This window comes from Pseudopodoces humilis, chromosome 14 (assembly GCF_049639895.1).
Source record: "Pseudopodoces humilis isolate 2021_Gansu_Grassland_sample_001 chromosome 14, ASM4963989v1, whole genome shotgun sequence".
Classification (NCBI taxonomy): Eukaryota; Metazoa; Chordata; class Aves; order Passeriformes; family Paridae; genus Pseudopodoces; species Pseudopodoces humilis.
This window is the reverse complement of record NC_142213.1, coordinates 6,835,955-6,858,107: the sequence shown is the minus strand read 5'-3', so window position 1 is coordinate 6,858,107 and position 22,153 is coordinate 6,835,955. Positions and strand designations below refer to the sequence as shown.

The window sequence follows — 22,153 nt, the reverse complement described above, 5'->3', positions numbered from 1 at the left end:
CCACCGCACACACTCAAGGGTCTCAGTCAGATCCAACCATCTCTCCAGCAGTGGCCGGGACTTCCCTGGTCCACTGGGTCCCCAGATCCTCCTGGAGTTTTGTCCTTGTGTCTAACACACACACACATGGACACCCCCAGCCTCCAGGCCCTTTCCCCCTTGTCCAGCCCCATGTTCACCAGCAGTCACACACTCACTCACACACCCACCACACGCCTGTGCTTGCTCCAGCTGCTGCACCGTGACACACACAGGATCCCAGAACCATGGCCTGCTCCAGCTGCTGGTCCTTCCTACCTCATCTTCTCACATCAGCTCCCAAAGTCACACAACTATTAGAAGACACAGAAGCACAGTAACTGTATCTGATTGCAGACCCTCCCCTGTCCAAGTGTCACTGCAGGGACAGGAGCCCTATCAGAACCCCCAGGATTCTGACACCAGACCCACAGGGCTCTTCTGACTCTTCATCCTAAGGCACACATCTAGGGAGGAAGAACTGACCTCTGCACTGATCCTGGAACCAAAACTAGGCAGAATTTTCCGCTGTGGAACTTGGTCTCGCTCCCACATGGAAATTTAGATGTTGCTACTTGTTAACCCTGGAACAGCAGCTCAGCCCAGCTGGAAACAACCCCCATAAAATGTTCTAAATATATAGAAATGTGAGGTATAAGAAATTTTCAATTATGTTTACCATGGAAAGAGGAAAGAATTTGTTTTCCAATATGCTAGTTTTAAAGAAACAAGCCCAAAATAATTAATTAGTCCTATAATAAATATCCTCTCAGCACACCCAAGAATGGCCATAACAACTTACGAGTCAAACACCTACAACCACAAATGTTAAACTGTTTCATTTCTGACAAAATACTGTATTTGCACTACGTTGGGAAGTGAGAACATTTCCTTCAGCATGAGGAGAAGGCTGGGCTGTGGACAAAGGTGGAAATAAATGTGACAAAATACCCTCCACTGTAAGGATAGAGAGGAGGAGGCAGCATGAAAAAAAACAGAAAATCCCAAATGGAGCCAGGCAAGAGCAGGTTTCTGCAATCACTGGGTATTTTGGGGGTCTCACCTGTCCTGAAACCACCAATACTGAATTTTTCAATTCTGTGGAGATCACATCCCAAGCTTCATTAAAAACAGCCTGGGCAGATTCCTGCAATGAAGATTTCCATATAATAATGGTGATATATATGTAACTGAGTGGACCCACCCGTGTCTAGTTAAAAAAGCAAAAGTCTGCTATTCCATGTCTCTCATTCTCTTCATTGGGTGAGGAAGAAAAGCACACAGCTATTTTAGAATTCAGGGTTCACTGACTGTACAACCAGAAATAATGCCCTTTTCTTGTGCAAAAGGTCTAAAAAAGGTATGTCCTGATTTTTTGGAGGTTTGTAATTCATTGCTATAGAAAGCAATTTTCTTTTCAAAAGATTCAAGGCACCAGCAAGAGAACAGATCCCTGGGAGGATTTTTTAATGAAAAGGAGGATGGTGTAAGAGTTACAGCACTGCTCCCAGCCCACGGCCTGTCAGTGCATGGCCTGGGAAGGTGAACTTGAACTTTAGTTGAGGAACTGGCTGTGAGGGGGATCAGGGTACCACAGTCTTATTTTACAAGGACTAAAACAGTCTGGCTTACTCAGCTGAAGTGGGATACATGATCACTGCCAGTAACTATGCAAGAGAAGAGACTGAAAATGATATTAACTACTTGGTATAAGGAAAATATTGCTATGTGAATAAAAACCTATAAATCTTCCTGAACATATTCAGAATAGAAATGGAAATACTTGGTGCTCAGGGAGGAAGCACAGCCTTCTCCTGCAAAACAGATACCACTTCTGTGCTTCAAACAAATCAACTCCACTCTACATTTCAATAATTAAATCCATTAATAAAATAAAAATTCTAGCTTTTCTGTCATAGAATCATTAATGTTGGAAAACACCTTGAAGATCATCAAGTCCAACCATAACCCAGCACTGCCATGTTCAGCACTAAATAATTTCCTCAAGGTCACATCCACAGGTTTTTTCAACACTTCCAGGGATGGTAATTCCACCACTGCCCTGGACAGCCTGTTCCAGTGCCTCACCACACCTTCAGTGAAGAACTTTTTCCTAATATCTGATCTAAACCTCCCCTGGCGCAACTTGATGCCATTTCTTCTTCCCCTGTCTACTGCTTTATAAAGAATATAATTATAATATAATATATAAATAAAATTAATTTGTCACAACCTGCCTTAAATGACTTTTTCTTAGCTGATGAAATATACCTTGTCAATGAATGGTAAGAAAGAAAACAGGTGCTTTTTAGAATAGAACAGGGACAAATTTTGATCACAGACTCCTGAAAGTGTTTGTTTATAAAGAAGGTAAATGAAATAGCAAAAATCCGTTTTCAAATTAGTCAGGCAAACCACAATAAAGGTTCAATTGTAACTGAACACACTGGTCTGTTTTGTAGAATGATGGACCACTGAGGAGTTCAGCCTTCATGGTATTCACAAGAGAACCAAAAAGCTGAATCTGCCCTGCCATGGGGGAACATAAATCACATTGCAAGCCTATAGATTTCCAGCAGACTTTGGATAAGGTACTTCATTTGTTAAATAACAGCAAGGGGAATCAACTTGCAGGATTTAATCTTCATTGGTATAATCTCAGCTAATCCCAGGTGGTACCATATGTCAGCTGGCACCACGTCACCTTCCCTCCACACTCAGGATCTCCAGCTACGGACCTCTGGGCTCTCTTTTCCACCAATGGACAGATCCAAATGAAACCCAGGCAACAAGAGGTTTTGCATCCACTCTTCCAAGCTTGCCTTGAAAAGCTTTTAAAGACCCATTTTATGTAAGTTTTTTTAATAACTCCCTTTCAGCTATTCATTCAGGTAAAATCACAAACTCATCATTACCTGGCTACACTCCATCAACCCCCAATTCCTTCTTTCCCTCTCCTCCTCCCAGGAGCCACAGAATGTTTCCTTCACAGAGGACTCATTTTCCACTTCCAAACAATCCTGATAGGACATCCAAGATAATGATACATCTATGAAATTTACCAACTTTAACCCTAAGTGAAGGTAAATGCAGGTGACAGTTTGCTCTCTGTGCAGTAACTTTTTAAGAACTCTTCACTACCATCTTCATTTCTGTTACTGGCAATTGAAATTACTTAAGATACCCACCCTGAGACGGCTTTTGTCCCCCTCACATAAAGAAAACACATCAACACAACTCCAATCTCATGGTTTTTCCTGGGTATTTCTTCCCCACTTACCCTAAAACCTTTTACCTTTCTGAATATGGTCCCTCACACAAATGCAATCATGTCAGCACCTCCATCTTCTCTTTTTTACCTAAGTCCAAATAAATGCAAGAGATGCTTGAATGAAAAGTATTCGAGAACTGGCACAACAGTACTTGGAAATACATCTTCAGGACATGCAGGAGAGCATTGTTTTCTCTTCCAGGTGTAAGTAATTGCAGAAACCTGGAAATTAAGGCAACCCAGGAGCTATTTTGCTGTCCAGATGCATTCAAACTTCAGTCAAATGAGATTCTGGTGAGTGAAATCAGCCTTTAAATGCCAGGAACAATATTACTTCAATCTTTTGAAGTCTTATTAAAAGATGGAAAATGTGATGATTTGGAATTTGAAGAAACCTTTGAAGTCTGAAGGCCTAGGAACTGTGATATATAACCAGCCTAAACCTTCAGAGGCCCATCCAGTTTAATGAATCCTAAAGAAGAATAAACTCCAAACAAAAGCACATTGGATTTCTCATTATTCCAATTACTCTAGTTTCGCCACAGATGTTGAATATGGAGTACCTGCAATTAGATTTTTCTTCTGGTCAGCAAACACAAATCAGTTTATTGATCTGTTTACACAGCTGGAGGTTTGATTTGCTGCACCACATGCATCTTTCCTATTTCACCAAAGCTTTTTCTTTAGTAATACGTAAGACTACATTCTACCAACACAATTTGCAACCCCAGTCCCTGGAGAAAAGCATCCACTCTCCAGAAAACTTTCATCAGTTGACAAAACAGCAGTTTCAACTTAGCAAAATCCCACTAACTCTCCAAATTAATACTGCAGCAGAGGGTTGTGTAGGAGCTGAGGAAGGTTGACACTGGTGTGTTTGGGGAGGATGTGAGTGCAGGACATGAAGTGTGCTCACATGACAGGACTGAAGCAATCCAGAGGAGATTCTGCCCATCTGCTTCCCTGAGGAGAGACAGAGAATGGCTTGGAAGGAAAATGCTCCTATCCAGTGGCCAGGAAACATTGGATCAACTAAACTCTATCAGACAGCCTTGCCATTAAATCTCAGTGCAGCAATGACAAATCCTGCTCTTTTGTGGCACAAAAATGCCACAAAATACCACAAAAATGAAGAGAAGTCACCAATACTTGCATTTCTGTTTCTCTAGAGAGTAATTTCAAATGTGATGCAGTTTGAATACAACTTCTGCTCCCTTTGTTAAGCTGTATTCCTTCAGAAAGATAAAGTTCTGGTGCCTTCCTGCAGAGAAGCACAGAATGGTTTGGGTTGACAGGGACCTTAAAGCTCATCTAGTCCAAATCCCCTGCCATGGAGAGGACACCTTTCACTAGCCCAGGTTGCTGTGAGCCCCATCCAACCTGGCCTGAACACTTCCAGGAATGGGGCAGCCACAGCTTCCCTGGGCAACCTGTGCCAAGGCCTCAGCACCCACACATGCCTTAAAAAAAGGTGGAATAGCCATATTTTGAGCTGAACCTCAGCAGTACCAGCTGAATGACAACAGAGGCCTCCTACATGTGACCAGTTTTTCTAATAACTGCAATCATGTCTTCTGTCTGGGATACCTGGTGCAGTGTCTGCTTCAAAAACCTCATTTCTCATGAGATAATCCCTGGATACAGACTCATTTAACACTGCAGACTATTTGCCTTATGCTGGAGGGAGGACTAAACATCTTCTGGAAAGTAATGTCTGTAACTCCAGAATTTAGCACAGTGACTAAAGAACATGATCCAGCACGATTTAAAAGGGGGGGAAAAAAAGTGGGGGGAACAGAAGAGTTGCACAAAGCTTCAGAGAGATATTCTAGTTAGTTATGTGCAAATAAAATAAGGAACAATCATCTGACTTCAAGCTCAGCTTTTAGTCTCAACAGTGCCCACTGAAGGAAGGATACATACTAATTTCCTGATTCATATCTAAGTTGTTTGTTGTTTTCAGAAGAAGAAAGGCAGTATTTATGAGGAAGGTGAGGAAAAGGCCTGGATCTCCCTTGCCAGTCAGTCTTTACAAAAACATGAAGCACAAAGCATGTTATCACAGCTGCAAAAGATTGCTCTTAGGCCAAAAATACTGTATCCCAGTCCCACTGATTCCTAGGATGAGTCTGGCTGAGCACTGCAGAAGCTTCAAAGCACCAAAGAGACTGAGGAGCCCTACAGCAGTACCCAGGTTCCTGCAAGGTTCTCCTACAGAAAACCTTCAGATGTCTACTTTGAAGTTTCACAATATAAAATAGATTTATTGGGACTAAGCCTGCCCCAACAAATAGACTGGGTTTAATGCATCCACTTGGCAAGAGGGAACTGCCTTCACATCGTGCCCTTATCACCATTAGCAGCTATGCTCCACGTCACAGGACAGGAACACGTTTCTGTTGTCATTCCCCTTTGATGCTGCACTCCCCATCATGCCAGCACAGATAGTTTGGCTTATGCAAACAAAGTGAGCCAAATCAGGGGGTTTTTGTAAATTTTTCAGCTGGGGTTTTCAGCCCAGCCATTCCTTGGCATGACTCACCACATGGCTGCAGAAGTAGCTACATCAACCCAAGAGAGCGACTGGAACAGAGTCCAGAATTAGCAGCACTTCAACCAAGTATGAAACCTATCCCACAGCCTCAATGACAATGGGAGAGACTCCCATGGTGGAGACACTTTGCTCTGGTCCCTCAGGAATGCCAGCTGCTGCTTCTGAGGGTGCACTAGCATTCCTCACAAAAGCATCTCCTGGCCTTCTAAGTTCATAAAACACAGGGCGCTACAGCCATCCGCAAATTCCAGCCTTGCTAGTTAACAAACTTGGGGGAAAGCAGCCTCCTTTACAATGCCTTAAAGAGCTCTCAAGTGTGTTATGTTTTATTCAGACTCGGGCTCCGAGGCTGGAGGAGGAGGAGAAGAAAGAGATCCTCCTCTGAGTGTCACTTAGGCTGGGCGATTGCGTGCAGCGCTCTGCTCTGTGTGATTAAATCTCTTCACCACCCCTGCTTGTTATTCACATCAGCATCAAAGCTATTGAGGCACCGGGCACGCTGGCATGTGGGGAACAAACAATGTGTTGTTCTCTGGTTTGAACAACTATCCCACCTCTCTCCCCTGCAGCTGATGCGAGCACAGGCCCCGAGCACAGCAGAGAGCTCCCAACGCATGCTGGAAACAAACCCCTGACCTGTGTGACTGCTGCCAATCTCCTCACTCAACTGGACGGGCCTAGGCAGGGGTAGGAGCCAAGACTCCGGAGGCAGAGCAGCTTTCTTGTGATCTGCTGATCAAAATGAGCAGATTTTGGATACCAGAGCCAAGTCCCTGAATTTTATTCTGCCTGCCATGGGGGCTGCTGTAAAGCGGTCACCAAAGCCTGCACTGCAAACAAGTTAATGACTTACATTTATTTTCTTTTCACAAAAATGACTCAATCTAACATACACGTGTGGTGCTGAAGGCAGGGCACATCTCTCCAGCTTCTGTCATTTTTCAAAATAGCTGCACCTTAAAATTCTGATGTTTCTGGTGGCAGACAAGTGACATGCTGTTAGTTTTGAGAAGGAAATTAACTGGACTTGATGCTCTAAGAGGTCTTTTCCAACCTCAGTGATTCCAAGAAGGTCCCCAAGAACTCTCTTCATTGCATTATCCATGCTGCATTTCTGCATGATGCAGCAGTTTTGCCTAACTTAGGAGATCCCCACATGACATCAGAAAGTGTCAACTCCAAAGGAGCAGGTTGGGGACAGCAACTGTGACACATGACATAGCAAACCAGCCTAGGGCTGTGCTAGGGCTCCAGTAACACCAGGTTTGCACCGTCCCAGGCAACATTCAGCCCCCAAACAACTGCAATGAGGTGATCAAAACCAACTGGTTCAAAAGAGCTGGAACAAAAAGTTTCCAGTGAAAAGATGAAGTGCGCTAAAGTCTGTGCAGGGCAGATTCCCAAGCATTCAGCACTAATTTGTTGATGTGGGGAGGAGGAATAAAGGAAGGATGAAAGAGGAAAATAAAACAGCCCTTTAATAATCCACAGCATTATAAGTATGCACAGCCATCTGGTGTGGTGAACTTCTATAACCCAGCTTTTCGAATGGAAATAGCCAGCCCATTTTCCCTGGACAGGCACTGACTATTCAGCTGGAATCATGCACTAAAATTACAGCAGCTACAAAAACAATAAACACAAAGCTTTTCTCTCCAGCCAGGGGTGGTTCTTCTAAGTGCAATGCTTAGGGAATAGCTGTTAAAATGGGGTAATACCACGTTTCAGTTTGGATTGTTTTACATCTCTTGAAAATGTGTCAGCAACTTACAGCTGCACACAAGGGACTTTAACCATTACCTTGACTGAAAAATTGCCTATTAAGGAAGCTCAGGGTTAAGAGACCTGGACTTGGAAGGATGCAGGTGAACAGATGAGATCACCAAGTATACAGTGCTGGAGATTGCCATGAAAACAGAATGAGCTGGAAATTTCCAAAGGTATTGCTATAGCACCAGCTCACAGAAATATCTGCAGTAACTAAACTGGAAAATACCTTCCCCAGACTGTTCCTAACATCTGGGTATCCTGACATCTTCAGTGCTTTTACTCCCAAAAAAATCAAATTTGAGCTGAATGATGCCCTCTCACTCTGAACTATTTATTACCTTAAGATTTATTGGCTGTGAACTGGAGCTGAAGTCAATACGTGTTTCTACGTACAAATTCAGAGAAAGAGTTTAATTAAGAAATGGTGGCTCCTGACAGGGAGGAAAGATCTTCCCCAGGGAGGAAGAATCTCTTTCATCACACTGATTAGTGCAGTGGTGGGGGGATGAACAGATAAGCTTATAACCTCCCACATACACACAACCCCCTCCTGCAAGCTCCAAGCTGTCGGTGCACAAGCCCTGGGCGCTTATGAGGGAATGAACAAGGGGGAGTAAATCCTAAGACAGTCTTAGCTGCCAGTCCAACCCTGCCCTGCTCCCTGGCTGGCACCAGCTCTCCTCTGCTGCTCTGGACAGCTCCTTTAACCTCCACGAGCACAGGTGAATCACAGAATTATAAAATATCCTGAGCTGGAAGGGACCCACAAGGATCAAGATGAGGAGCTGTGCTGCAAACACCAGCAATGTCCAAGCCCCAGCTGCCCCACTGTCTGGCTTGACTCTCCTTTCTTCCTTACAGTCCTCTTCCTTATATTCCTCTTTCAGTTTTAACCAGAATCTAACCCTGTCATAGTTTCAGAGGAGGTGAAATGATGCCACTTTCATCTGAGCATTTCCAGGCTTAGTGCTTCCCAAGTTAGGCCAGTGTGACCCAATGCCATTCCTGGTTTTCTCTCAGAAAGCACTGTTTTGGGTAGGCAAGGTGGATATAACCCATTTTAAAGTAAACAAAACATCAGGAGACACTCTAAGTAGGCTTTGCTAGGTTTACCACAATTCAGTCCTGGGTCACTGCTTAATAATTGTCTTTCCTGGCACTATTTGGGACGTTCTTGTTAGAATTCAGAGCAGGATAACTGTTCTAGATCTCAATCCAACACATTTCTCTGTATTTTCTTCTCAAATTTCTTTCAGCATCCCAGCTATTCGGTGATGAAGACATTGATCCTGCTGAAAAACAAAACATGTCATTGACACTGCACCAAACTACACACGCACAAGAAGGAAAAAGGACAAACCAAAAATCCCTAATGTAACATATTCCTAATTCTGCAGCTAAAATCTTATATCAATGTGATCTTTTTCCCTGTTAAAATCCTACCCTGTTCTTACCTACATTGTTGGGGCATTTCTCTTTCCAAAAGAAGATTAAAACATTTCAGTTTGCTATGTGGAATCATATTACCTACTGTTGAGCCTGGCCATTCCCAGGTTCAAAAAGACTGTGGAGAAGATCCAGGTGAGAGCCTCCAAGACCACCAGGGGTCCTTGACATATGGCCTTCAAGAAGGGGTGAAAGGAGCTGGATTTGTTCAGCCTGACAAAGAGAAGCCTAAGAGCAATGTAATAGCATATCACATTTATTTAGAAGTAGTTACAAGGATTACAGAGCCACACAACAGGTCCAAACAGGGGCACCAGGGAGAAGCTGTGCCTTGGAAGGTCTGTATCAGGAAATACCAGGGGAAGGGTGGTGCAGCCCTGGAAAAGGCCACCGGGGAGGTGGAGGATCTTCATCCCTGAAGCCCTACAAGACTCAGGAAATCACAGCCAACATGACCTAGTGCTGGCAACACTCCTGTCTCAAACTGAATGGGATTAGAGCTCTCCAAAGGTCTCCTGTAACCAAGGTTTCTATCATGCAGGTGCTTCTCTCCTCCCTGCCCCAGCCAGCCCTGTCATATCCCATCCAGCGCAGCAGCACATCCCTCCTTCCAACACATATCCCTGCCCAAGCTCCATCCCACATGCTTAACAGGGTCAAGTGTGCCATAAATACTTCAGAAATAAACATGTGCTGATCAGCTTTGGGTAAATTTGGATTGATATTCCATTACCTTTCCTGCAGGAAGATGTTTTTTAGCCCTCTCTCCTACTGAGCCACTGACTGCATAAAATTCATAGCTTTGAGCTTCGTAACTTTGAGTCCTTCAAATTGCTCAAACTGGGTTGACACTGACCTTAGAATTTAAATAGTTAATTCTAGAAGACTGAAAGACAGACAGCACAGCTCCATAAACTTTGCTTCCTGGGGAAATCAAGGCAAAGGCAGGGCTGCAAGAGACACCCAAGGATCATCCAATCCATCCCATGGTCCCCTAAGGATCCACCACAGACGCATCACTCCTGACAGATGACTGCCTCACTTGTTCTGCAAGACAGCTTCAGAAATCCTCTGGGTAAACATTTTTTTGGAGCAGGAGACACCAGTGCTGTAAAAAGTTCAGTGTGAATCTTTCTAAGTGCCATTTAAGGCTCTTGTTTGACATAATCTGGAAAAGAGATTATTCCTCTTCCTCTTTGAAACAGCCCTTTACATATTTGCAAACTGCTATGACAACACGTTCCCTAGGCCAAACAGCCAAAAATGTTTTAGTCTTCCGGACACTGTGGTTTTTTTGAATCACAATTGTTTTTGTTGATCTTCTGTCAAGTCTCTCCGCTTGGTGTGGTGTTTTTGAAGTCTGCTGCCCAGAAGTGTCAGAGCTTCAGCTTGGCATCTGCAGCAGCCACTAAACACAGCAGGATCACTCCACACGCTGCCTTTCTGTTCATACACCTCAGTACATTCGCCTTTTCCCACAAGTATGATACTGCTCTCACATAACAGTTTGTGATTCATAGACAGATCCTTTTCTCAGAAGCCAACACCTCCTAATTTTCTGTTCTTCACCTATTTTTGTGCAATAACTTACTCTTACTTTAAAAAAAAAAAAACAACTACACCTGCTACTGAATTGCTCAGATTTGAGAAGGCTATCTGGAACTCAATGCCCTTTGCAGTCCTTCCAATTCAATGTCATCTGCAAATATCATGAACACACCTGCACTTCCCTCACCAAGGTTGGTCAATAAACCCCTAAATACCTCTGGATCTTCAGTCATTTCTAGAGAACCACCATCACTACCATATTCCAGTTTGTTGATGAGCCATCAGTAAGTACATGCCACTTTTAACATGACAGGGTTGGGGTTAATACAAGATTTGGTCCCCAGGCTCTCCCAGCTTCACAGTTCATTTCCAAAAAGGAAGTTTTCAGAGACCATGGAACAGAGACCATGAGTTTCTATTTCATGAAATAGCTGAAGGTCTCTCCAATGTCAGATCCATCCTTTCCAAGTTCCAGTGCCAAACACTGGAAGTATGGGAACTCCTATAACTTTGGAAGAGGACTTTGCCATGAAATTATTTTACATTCTCTGCCACGTGTCAAGTTCTCCTTATTTTTGTATTATCACCCTCTCGAGCAAAACACAGCAATCAGTAGCTGAAGAATGCCACCAAGAACTCCTGAAGCTTGTAAAGCTAAAAGCAAATGAAAAAAAATATAAAGGACTAAGTGTAGAGAGGTAAGAAACTGTAACCCAGGCACTCCTATTAGCACTGATAAAACAGCATATAAAGTCTTCAGAGTCATCCCAGCTGTTCTCATATGTGAGCCACATAAACATTCTCAAAATGATCAGACTACTAAAAAGTTTCTTAGAAATTACCCTTCAGACACAGACAAAGGTAGGAAATGCACAAATACTTTTATCAGAAAGCTTAATTCTACTTTTGGTGAGATATAAAACCAGACTCTTTGGTTAATCACTTGAAGTGCCTGGAGCGCTGGATGCGTAGGGAGTGCCGTGATTATGGAAGTCCACAAGCTGTAGACACAGAGCCAGGCACGGGTCCACACCAGCACTTCAGGGAACCCTGCAGGAACAGCAGGTATCTCTTAACAGCCACCTCCAGAACATTCTGCCTCTCCTTGACTTGTGTGTACAGCTCTCATGTCACCAATCAACACTAATCTGGTGCATTAGCAAAAGCTCAGTTTTCAGGAAAATCTATAAAAGCTTCCATTTGAAATAACAAAGGTATTGGAAAACATGACTGGTTTTTCTACCTTGTCAGTCACTCGGGGCAGCAGGGGGGCAAAGCAGGGGAGGTGAGACCAGAGAGAGGAGGAGCAGCTCATGCTCCAAACCAGGGAACTCAGATGCACCCACTGCCAGTCTGAACCACCCAAACAACTAATCCAGGTCCCTCTGTCTGCACCCTCAAATCTGCAATAGCAGTCTTGTCAGATTTAGGGATTTCAGGGATTAGGTAAAGAGACTGCCAAGAAAACCTCTGGGTTTAGGAAGCACCTTTTCAGCCCTCTGGCTCATCATGAACAGAAATTCCCCAAAACAGATTTTGCAGTTGAAAAGAGATTTCAACTATGTGATATTAAAACCTTGACTTCCCACCTATGCCAAGCACACTGCTTAACTCCTCCTTCATCACATCCCAAGGCAGGAACACACTGCAAATGCTAGGGAAGTCCCAAATTCTGGTCAGAGGAAATATGAAACACCTTTCAACACCAGATTGTTCCAAATATGACAGGTTCAATTGCCTTTCTCTACAGCAGGCTCAATTACAGGCCACAAAGTGATTTGCAGCAAGGTACATGTTCACAGCCCTTCCCCACAGAGCTCAGTTCTGATTAAACAAAAGTGGCTTTTAATCTGCAGCAGGGGCAGCAGCTAGAACTACAGCCAGGTGCCAGTCCTGCAAAGCCTCAGTCTGGGGTTCAGAACAGAGTTAGGAAGGTGCTGTAATTTTCTCCAGGGTGCAACACTTTTACAGCTCCACCTTGAAAGCTCACTTCAAAAATGTTTTACAGGTGCCAGCCAGTCCTCCCTGTGCTGTCCTGGTGTTGTATTTCCACACAATCATCTGGGGCCTCAGGTCCTCAGCAGAGCAGGTCCAGGAAACCCAGCTGAAGCAGCGCAAGATGTCCCAATCCACTCACCCCACAACCTGGGGAGTGATAAACTCCCATGTGTGCCACAGCAATGAGAGAACCAGAGTGCAAACACTCTGCTCAAAGGCTACACCTGGCTCAAGCCCACCACCAGGAGCAGCTGGGCTTCCCACAGACTCCATCCCCAGGGTAACCATTTCCAAGGGAGGGGACAGCTGCTGCATTTAGGGACAGGCTTCCTGCAGGTCACAGCTCTTCCCAGTGCAGAATTAACACATATTCTTACTCTCTGAACCTCAGTCCTAAGTCAATGAGTGTGCAATAGCATGTCTTGCCTCAAAATACACCTCCACTAAGGTATCAGAAAAAACAACACATCTGAGGCACAGCTGAAAACCAAGGACTCAATCAGCCAAAGGTAAGAGAGGAAACGGCCCAGGCTATTTTTAGGCAAATGTAAAGGAGTCAAAGACACCAATGGTAGCTGATAGTTCAAATCCTTTCTGTTAATAACATGTATTCTGTACAGAGGCAGCTTAATATTTTTTTTCTACCCTACCGGTGTCCCTTTATCCCTACATCCCTAATTCTGCAGAAATACTATTCCACCATTAACAGGATTTTATAGGGCCCCCAGATGAAGGAATGAAAATATATGTCAAAGCACAGCACTATTTAAATCCCTTCCTCCCAGATGTGGTTCTTGCCTTCCTCCATCCTTATATTACATGCCATACATTGTGCACCACTTCCCCAAACCCAGTCTTTCACTCCAAAAATCTTAACCAAAATGCTCAGCTGCTGTCCCTCACTCTGCCTTAAACCTGCAGGTACTACTGGTATGAACAGCAGCCCCAAGGAAAAAGGGCTGTGAATGAAATCATTGGGAATAAATCCACATTCCTCTTCCCCAAGGAGATTCCATCCCTGCTTTCTTTGTTTCTAGAGGCTTTGAGGCTTAGACAGAGTTTCCACCCCATCCTGATGACATGCACAGCTCTGTGAAATATAAACACTGAGTGTTGCAGACTGCAGCAGTATGGAAATGGTAGGTGTAGGCAGAGAAAGATCACCCCTCTCCCTCTTACCCTGCCCGAGCACTGGGGGCTCTCTTCACTTTGTGTTGCAACATAAACTGAAGTACATAGTAAAAAGGCAAAAGGAGTGATTTTGAAAAAGGCCCTTGTCACACCAATTCCATTGGAGGAAGCAACCTTCAAGAAGAATCATAAGATGCAGCCAGAGCCATTTCCAAATGCATGCACTGGTTTCAAAGCACTTTCACTGGAAAAGGTGTTCCTTTACTTGTAAATAAAGTGCTTACCAATGCTGCATGCTGATTTTTTGCAGGAGCATGGTCATTGATACATGCAGAAGGATAGAGGATTTTCCAGGTTTTAATTGAGGTTATCACATTTCCAAAGATGTCCCTTCCTGCAGAGGGAGAGATCTGGACAAACACTTCAGCTCTTGGAGATGGAGCACCACAAACACACCTATCCTCACACCCACTGAGGTGATGCATTAAAAGAAAAGAAAGAGCAGAAGCCAAGAGAAGTCCATTTATTGGACTGGCCTCAGTGTTCTGTGCCGGGCTTGGAGAGGAGCTTTCATCCTGTTCAAGTGCTCCAGCTCTTCAAAGGCGAGCAGAGTGCCCTTTTCAGCAGAGCCCTGCGACTGCAGCTTGCCAACACTCGTTGTTCTACTTCAAAATCACCGCTTTCACACAGCCATGTGAAATGCAAAAGCACATTCCTCTGTAAATTGATGGGTTTTTACTTTTTTCCAGGCAAAGGGCTCAACAATTTATATAAAAAAAACAATTCTTCCCTACACAGGAGAAAAAAGCCAGCTCTAGATTTTAGGAAAAAAAAAATGCCTGCATTACTCTAAGAACAGGACTATTGTAAAACACTTCTACCATCTAATGTGGCTCACAGGAAAAAATAGCAGCTGCTCTAAGTAAAAAGCTCTTTCTTCCCCCAAGAAGGCTAAAACATGGTCCCAGAGACTTGTATGTTCATGCCAATAAGTACTGCAAATGTGTTTTAAAATCTTGCCTTCAGCTGCTCCTGTTTTTTCTGTTACACTACATTCAACAGCTTGGGCCACTCAAACTCCAGGGAAAAGAATGGAAAATTGGCCACCCTGCAGCTTTGGAACCCCTCCTCTCTTCTGGCACAGACATCAGAGGCCAAGGTGATGACTACCCTGTAAAAGCATCTAATGGTTCTAAAGACCATCTTGGCACTGCCATGGAGGGCAACTCCAGGTGTCAGTGTGGCCTTCTGGGGACCCCACAAGGGAGGGGTCCTGCTGCATCCAGACCCTCCCAGGCACTAAGCCAACGGAGAACTTCCAGAAGAATCAGGTGCACTGATTCTTGCACTGAGCTCCTCTTAGAGCAAAGAACAGCTCTACACTTTGCAAAGGTAAATCTTAAATAAAGGGGCGTACCTACCAGCTTTTCTGGCCTCTTGTACATATGAGACTTAATCTCCTGTATTAAAAAATATATAGGACCAAGAAGAATTAGAGTGCAGTAGTGCTTCTCTGCTCCTGGCTATATTTTAAACTATGAATGTTTTCCCAAAGACATACTCCAGTCCAAATTCAGGGAAGCCAATCTGCCTTATGCCCATCTTAAACATGAGATGTACTACAAGAAGATCACCAGAGCTTTCCCTCTTTCAGGGCAGTTGCTACTCTTTATCCAATTTAATTAGCACACAACCTAACACCCAAAACTTAATGATATGTAACATTAAAGGTATGAACTGCAAGAAAAAAACCTGGACAGATTTCTGGGGCAAACTATGTATAAAATAGAAAATAAAGCTAATACAGTATGAAAAAATTGATTTTTTTTTTCTAAACTGGTATATTTTGATAAAGTAATTGTACTTTTATAATAAAAACAACAAAAGACTGATTTTTTTTAATTACATAGGTATATGTAATTCATTTTAAGTGATCAGAAGTACAAACATGCAGGAATCACTCCAGGACTGGCAGCCAGCCAGACCTGCCACAGCATCAGTGTAAAACTTATTTCATTGCAAAACTTACGTACAAAGCCTCATCCAGAGTTTCAGAATGCTTGTCCTATACTGACTAAATTCTCCCAAAAGTGATAAGAATTATGGAGAGATTTTCTCTGATACGCAGATATAATTTTTTTCCTCTTATAGGAGACGAGTTTCTACAGTAAAATACAAAAGCAGAATAGAAAGGTGAGTTGCCACTATACATTTCCAACTGTAACTTTTAGAGGAAGGAGGTTACTGAGAATAATTACAGTTTCTTTTTGTTGCTTGTGCCTTTTTTAGATTAAGTTTGTCATTTGATAGGAAATCCAACCACAGTCATCAAATTCATAATACAATGACTGATCAGTCCCTCTGGGGCGGGATGGGCGATTCAGCAACCAGCTCCCAACTGAGTCAGAAGCAGTCTGGGTTCAAGCTCTACCACATTCTCTCTCAAAATGTTGAATAAATGCAGGAAATTAATACTAAAATTTGACAAGCCTGTCACCTGTCTCCTCCACTATGTGACACAAGGGATTTGAGAGATTACAAATCCTCCACAGTCTTTTAACCAGCCCCCACAACGAGGACAATTACAAGGATACTTTGGAAACACTCTGCAGACGTGCTTGGGTAAGCACTCATCCTGTAAGCACGCATCAGGTGCCTTGGAATGGCTTTATTTTTATCTTGCTTTCTGACAGGTAGCACAGGTAGTTTGATTGCTAATGCACTGTCTGCAGTCTCCATGCTTCCTGGTTCTGCTATCAGCTGCAGGCAGGAAAAACTGCTTGGGGAGAAAGTGGTTTATCTTTTTACTCACACAGACTGAGTTCGTTGTTATGGGAACATCATTCATGCTACTCATCCAGAGTAACTTGGTTTTCCTGTAACTAAGGGCTTTCTTCCAGCCTGAATCTATCCACACAGGACCTGCAGAGTTTACTCAACACCTGCATTTAACCTGGTGCTTTAAACTCTGAGTTAGGGCAGAAGATCATTAAGATTCTGAATGTTCAAGGAGAGAAAAGTAGAAATGCAATGCACATAAAATTTGCAAGTCAGGCCTCTCCTCTGACCTTTGGTCATTCTCTCCCATCAATCTGTCTTCCATTAATTTGTCCAGTTGCTCTTCAAACTCAGGTAGACTTCCAAGGTTCACAGCCCTCATTCTCACCTTCTGAATAATCTGCATCATCAGAGAGTGTGCAGGTTTGTTAGGGAACTTTCTCCTGCTGGGTTTTAGGCAGAAAGGAACAGATCCTTCAATCGTCACTGTCACTGAAGGTTTTGTCCTCCCCTATGGACCTGACCACATATTTCACATCTCTGCTTATCAGCAAACTGCTGAACCATGTGAAGGCCACTATCAAAATACAGCTGCAAAGTTCCTTCAACAGATTTTGGTGAGGATTGTTATCAAAAACCACTGGAAAATCTAAGTCACACAAAACCAGATCATCTCCCTACAGGCTGCTAAGCCCCTTGCAGAGCTTCTACAGACTTGCAATGCCCAACTTCCTTCATATATCAAGCATGTCTCTCCTATCAATGCACCCACCAGCATCATTATTTAGAACAAGCTTTTTTGGTTATTTGATTAAGACATGTTCTCACAGCAGCACACACCAACCTCACCCACTGTGAGCATACCACAAAAAGCTGATTCTGTTCTATGAATAGGAGAACAGCCCATGAGAGAAATTATTTGCCCAGGTCAGATATCAAGATCAGAACAATCATACACCTTAGCTAAGTTTCCCAATTTAACTATAGCATATATTATCTTCCATTTATTCCATCAGTTTTCCCAGGTGTGTAAAGCAACATAAAAGTACTGGTATTCAACAGAAGGAGAAGCTTTGAAACAGAACCAGAGCAAGCCTGTCCTAGCAGGATAATGATTGTCCAATCTTCAATTCTGCGCTTTCAAATTCAAAGGAAACTAAGAATGTAATTCCAGCTTTATTCCTCAGTCTACTTTTTAAGCTACGAAGAGATTCCAGAAATCAGTTTCATCTCCAAGATTTCAATTAAAAAATAAATTAAAAATATGCCCAAACATTATTTTTTAGGAAGTTTTAACAAAACAAGAGAAAAAGAATGATTTTTCAGCAGGCTGCATTGAACACAGTGTCAATAGCTCACCTAACCCTTACTCAGGATGCTTAGGAAAAAAAAGCACACCAAGTTACAAAGCCAGCTGTCCTTCCTTCCTCATCCTAGCCATTACTCGAAGCAGTTCAAAAAGTATAGAAGGAGACACAAGAGATAATCAGAGCAGTGATGTCAGCAGTACCTGAATAACCTATTGTGGGACACCTCTCCTATTGATCTGCTAATGGCCTCTTCAAACAGGCCTCACACTCCAGGAACAGGAGCCAGGGTAAGAGGGTCCCAGTCAGAAAGCAATTACATTAGCTGGACTTGAGATCACTTGTTTCTCCAAGAAAATGGAGCTGCTTCTCAGGTCAGCATGCATCTTGGCTTTTGTTCCTCTTTCAATACAGCTTTGTCCTCTGTGCCCAGGTTTTGGGGTCAGACTTTTCAAAAAGCAGGACTCTGCACTGAGACTCAGGGCACTGCCGCTGCCTGCCATGGAACAGCTTGAAAACAGCTCCCTCCTTCCCCACTGGAACTTGTCTGAGTCACAGAGCTCAAGCTGTCAGCTCCGGGCACTGTAGTTCACAGGCTTCTTTCAACGTTTCCTCTTCTGCTTCAGATCCTCAACTTTCAGATTACAGAGAAGAAAAGCAGTCATTACCATGAAACCTCTGCTCCTGCATGCATCCAAGACAGATGCTTTCGGCAACACACTCGAGTATTCTGCCCACTCCTACTCCAAAGAAACCAGGACTTGGAGCTCCTGCCATTCCCATTAGTCTGACAAACTTACCAATAGCCTCATGTCTGACATCTTCCCACTTCTTCCAGTGAAACACAAAAAAAAAAGAAAAGCCATTGTCTGTGAACATCAAAAACTCGGAAGCATTTAAAAACCTAGAAGATAGCTTTAAGAGTGCTGGCAAGATTGTGGGAAACACAGCAGACACCTTTAAACCTCTGGCTCACTTTGTTTTCTCCTAGAATTTATTCACAAAGTGAGCAGCCTCTTTACTGCATCTCCTGCCAATACCTGCCTACAGTCAAGCACTGTGCAATTTAGGGGCATAGGCTTAATTACACTGGTAAATTAAAGCATTCGTTTTGCCTGGCTCTAGAGGTACAGCAAGCATCCAGGCAACAGATACAGGCTGCTGGCTGACACATATTTGCTTTCCAAGCAGTAAAGCATCAACAGCTTTCCAAAACAACCACTCATGTCACACACAGTATCCATAACAGACTCCTAAAGTGTGTAATTTGTGATGGCATAACAAGTAAAATGCCTCAGGCTTGTGCATTGACACTTCCAAAATAGAGTTTAATGCTTTCTCTGTGGCACATGGCTACCTCTGCACGTACAACCAACAAGTTTCCGTGGCCTAGTTGTAATTCACAGTATTTCTCAAAACCAGTCCGTTCTGGCACAAGGACCAGTGGACATCAAAATAGATTACCCCAGGGAACCATCAAAACACTCAATTCACTCTCTCCAGATTGCTTATGGCTGCACTGAGTTTGATCAGACCCCCTTCAAATGTTAATTATTTTGGAGGAAGGGCCCTAGACCACTCATTCTTCAAACAGAAGCCAGGCCGTGCCTTTGGATATTCACACTGCCTTCCTACACATGCTTTTCAGCCCTGTATTTTTATCCAGAGAATATAGACCTGCACTCAATAGTCAAGGGCATGATATGGCAAGGACATAACAATAGCAACATGCATTCCTAATGTCAACTGGGTTTCGATCAGAAGTGTGAAGATGTTATTTAGAAGTGTTTAACTTCAAATTGTTTCTTCTGAAGATCAAGAATCACCTTCAAGCCCCACTATCATTTACAGAATGCCTAAAAATTATCCCCCAAGACTCTTCTTTCCATCCTTTTCTATGAAAACTATCCTTCAATCCTCCATTTTCTCACGTACCAAGCTCAGGAAGCAATGCAGATCAATATCTGAAATAATCCCATTGCCAGATGGAAGAAGCAAGTGCCCCTTGCCTGCCATAACCCTGTCTTTCAGCAAAGCTAGTTTCCATACTATACTTGGATTTGTGTCAGAAATCAGACTAGTGATACATGTGCCATATTTCAAACACCCTGGCACAAGTTTCAACTGCAAAGCCTCTAACAGCAGCTTACCACAGCCAAGGTCCCCCCAGCTAGAAACCCACAAACATCCCAGTTGTGTTCTACAGCAAGCTTCCTCTTTCTGTGCACACACTTTCTTTAAAGGAGCTCACTATGCTGCACTGGGAACAGACAGAAAATGGGAAAGGACTTTAAAAGCCAGAATCACAGATTTTTTTTTACCCCTGGTAATGTTACCACACACATGACAGCCAGCTTTTGGTCATCACAAAGACACACCTAGGGAGAGCTTCTTGTTTGCCTTCCCCTCAGCACACTCACCTCGCCCAAGTAGCTGTACTTTCCCTTCAGGATCTGCCGGTACAGGCGCGTGCGGTTGTCATCCTCAAAGGGCATCGTGCCGCTGAGAAGAATGTACGAGATCACCCCCAGCGCCCACATGTCCACGGAGTTCGTGTAGGGCTTCCTGACCAGGATCTCGGGAGCGATGTACTCCGGGGTCCCACACGTGGTTTTCATCAGGCAGTCGTCTCCCTTCTTCCGCGCGCTCGCCAGCCCAAAGTCCGTGATCATGATCTTGGAATCCGTTCCCGGGTGGTAGTAGAGCAGGTTCTCCGGCTTCAAGTCCCGGTGGGTGATCCCCAGCGTGTGCAGGTACCTCACCCCGTCCAGCACCATCTGCAGCACCCGCGTGGCGTCCCTCTCGGTGAAGGAGCCTTTGGCGATGATGCGGTCGAAGAGCTCCCCGCCGGTGGCCAGCTCCATGACCATGTACACGCGGTCCTGGGTCTCGAACACCTCGATCAGCTGGATGATGTTGGTGTGGCGGACGCGCCGCAGGACGCTCAGCTCCGACTCGCACACCTCCCGCCCCTCCCGGTACTTGGTCTCGATCATCTTGATGGCGTAGGGCTGCTTGGTGGCCTTGTGCTCCACCCGCACCACGCGGCTGAAGCTGCCCCTCCCGATCAGCGCTTTAATGTCGTACTTGGCCGTCACTCGGGGGTCGAACTTGGCGCGGTATTTGGCCACTTTGTTCTTGCGGGGCTCGGGCTGGTGTGCGGGCAGGGGGTTCCCGGGATAGGGGTTGGTGTGATGCGGAGGGGAGGGAGAGCCAGCTTTGATGACAGCCCCGCAGTCATCTTTGATGAAATGCTTGTAGATGTCACTGTGGCCTGTGTAAGGTTCGACTTTTTTAACCAGGTCTAGCTGCACATCTTTGGGGGGCTCGGGAAGTACTTTGCTTGTCCCACAGCCCATCACTAACTGGTGTTAATTCCCTATCAAGGCATGTTCCCAGGGGAGCATCAGCAGCAGCCACAGCCGGGGCAACTCCCACATTTGAATCTTAGAAAAAGAATGAAGAGAAAAGAATAGAGAGGAATCAAGGTAGCAAAGATTCAAATGGAGGGAAAAATCAAAACAATAGGTCCATGCTATCACAAATTGAGAATACGGGATTTTCACTTCTCTCTACTACAGAACATGCACAGTGCTCTGCTGCTTTCATCACAAGTGAATTAAGGCAGTGCCTACAAACACCTAATCATGGTCAGAACAGATGTGTCCATGGAAATCACACAGTATCTGTCTTTATTAAGGATCGTTTGTTTTCTCCTCCCTGCTGAGCACTGAATCAGTCACAGAGCAGCTGAGGCTGCATAAGACTTCTAGAGGTCTTTATGTCTAGACACAATCACTTAATAAAAATCAAATAAAGGAAAAAGTCAAGCATTTTCTTTCATTTTGTTAGATCTGCTCAACTTCCTCAGTCAGCAGCCAATCCAAACCTTATAGTTCTGAGTTTGCTCACCAGAAGGTCCACAGAGTACCTCAGTAACTTCTTCACTTAACACATCTTTCCAAGATTTTCTTTATATTGAATTTTTACACTGCCTTAAACTTCTCACTACTTAGCTGCTGGGGATCAATGGAATAGCAGAAGAGGCAGGAAATATTGAGCTAGAGGGACACTGGTTTTAAGGTGCATTTTGCCACTGAACTTGCTGCAGCCCCTGCTAAAAGGGAGATGTTCGCTTACCCAGAGCAGCTTTCAGTCAGCAAGTCTCTCATCTTCCAAACCCTGACAAATCAAGGTGGGCTCTTACATCTTTCAACAATCTCAATTTAGTTTTATTTTACACCTTTAGACACCAAGTGGCACTTCTGGCTTTCCATTTGGAGCTGTCTGTAAGAAGTGGAATTCCTACCAGCTGTTCCAGACTAGGTGCTC

The 22,153-nt window shown here is 44.0% G+C and overlaps 1 protein-coding gene across 3 annotated transcripts in view; it reads right to left on the bottom strand.

Moving 5' to 3' along the window:
• The window catches only part of PSKH1 (protein serine kinase H1), a 30,976-nt gene that overhangs the window by 6,391 nt on the left and 2,432 nt on the right, over positions 1-22,153 (bottom strand). For all 3 annotated transcript variants that reach the window (XM_014255522.2, XM_005526269.3, XM_014255521.2), the window contains exon 3: positions 20,242-21,267. In XM_014255522.2, coding sequence (XP_014110997.2) covers positions 20,242-21,180 — 939 coding nt within the window. In that variant the 5' untranslated portion in view covers positions 21,181-21,267. The remainder of the gene's footprint in view (positions 1-20,241; positions 21,268-22,153) is intronic.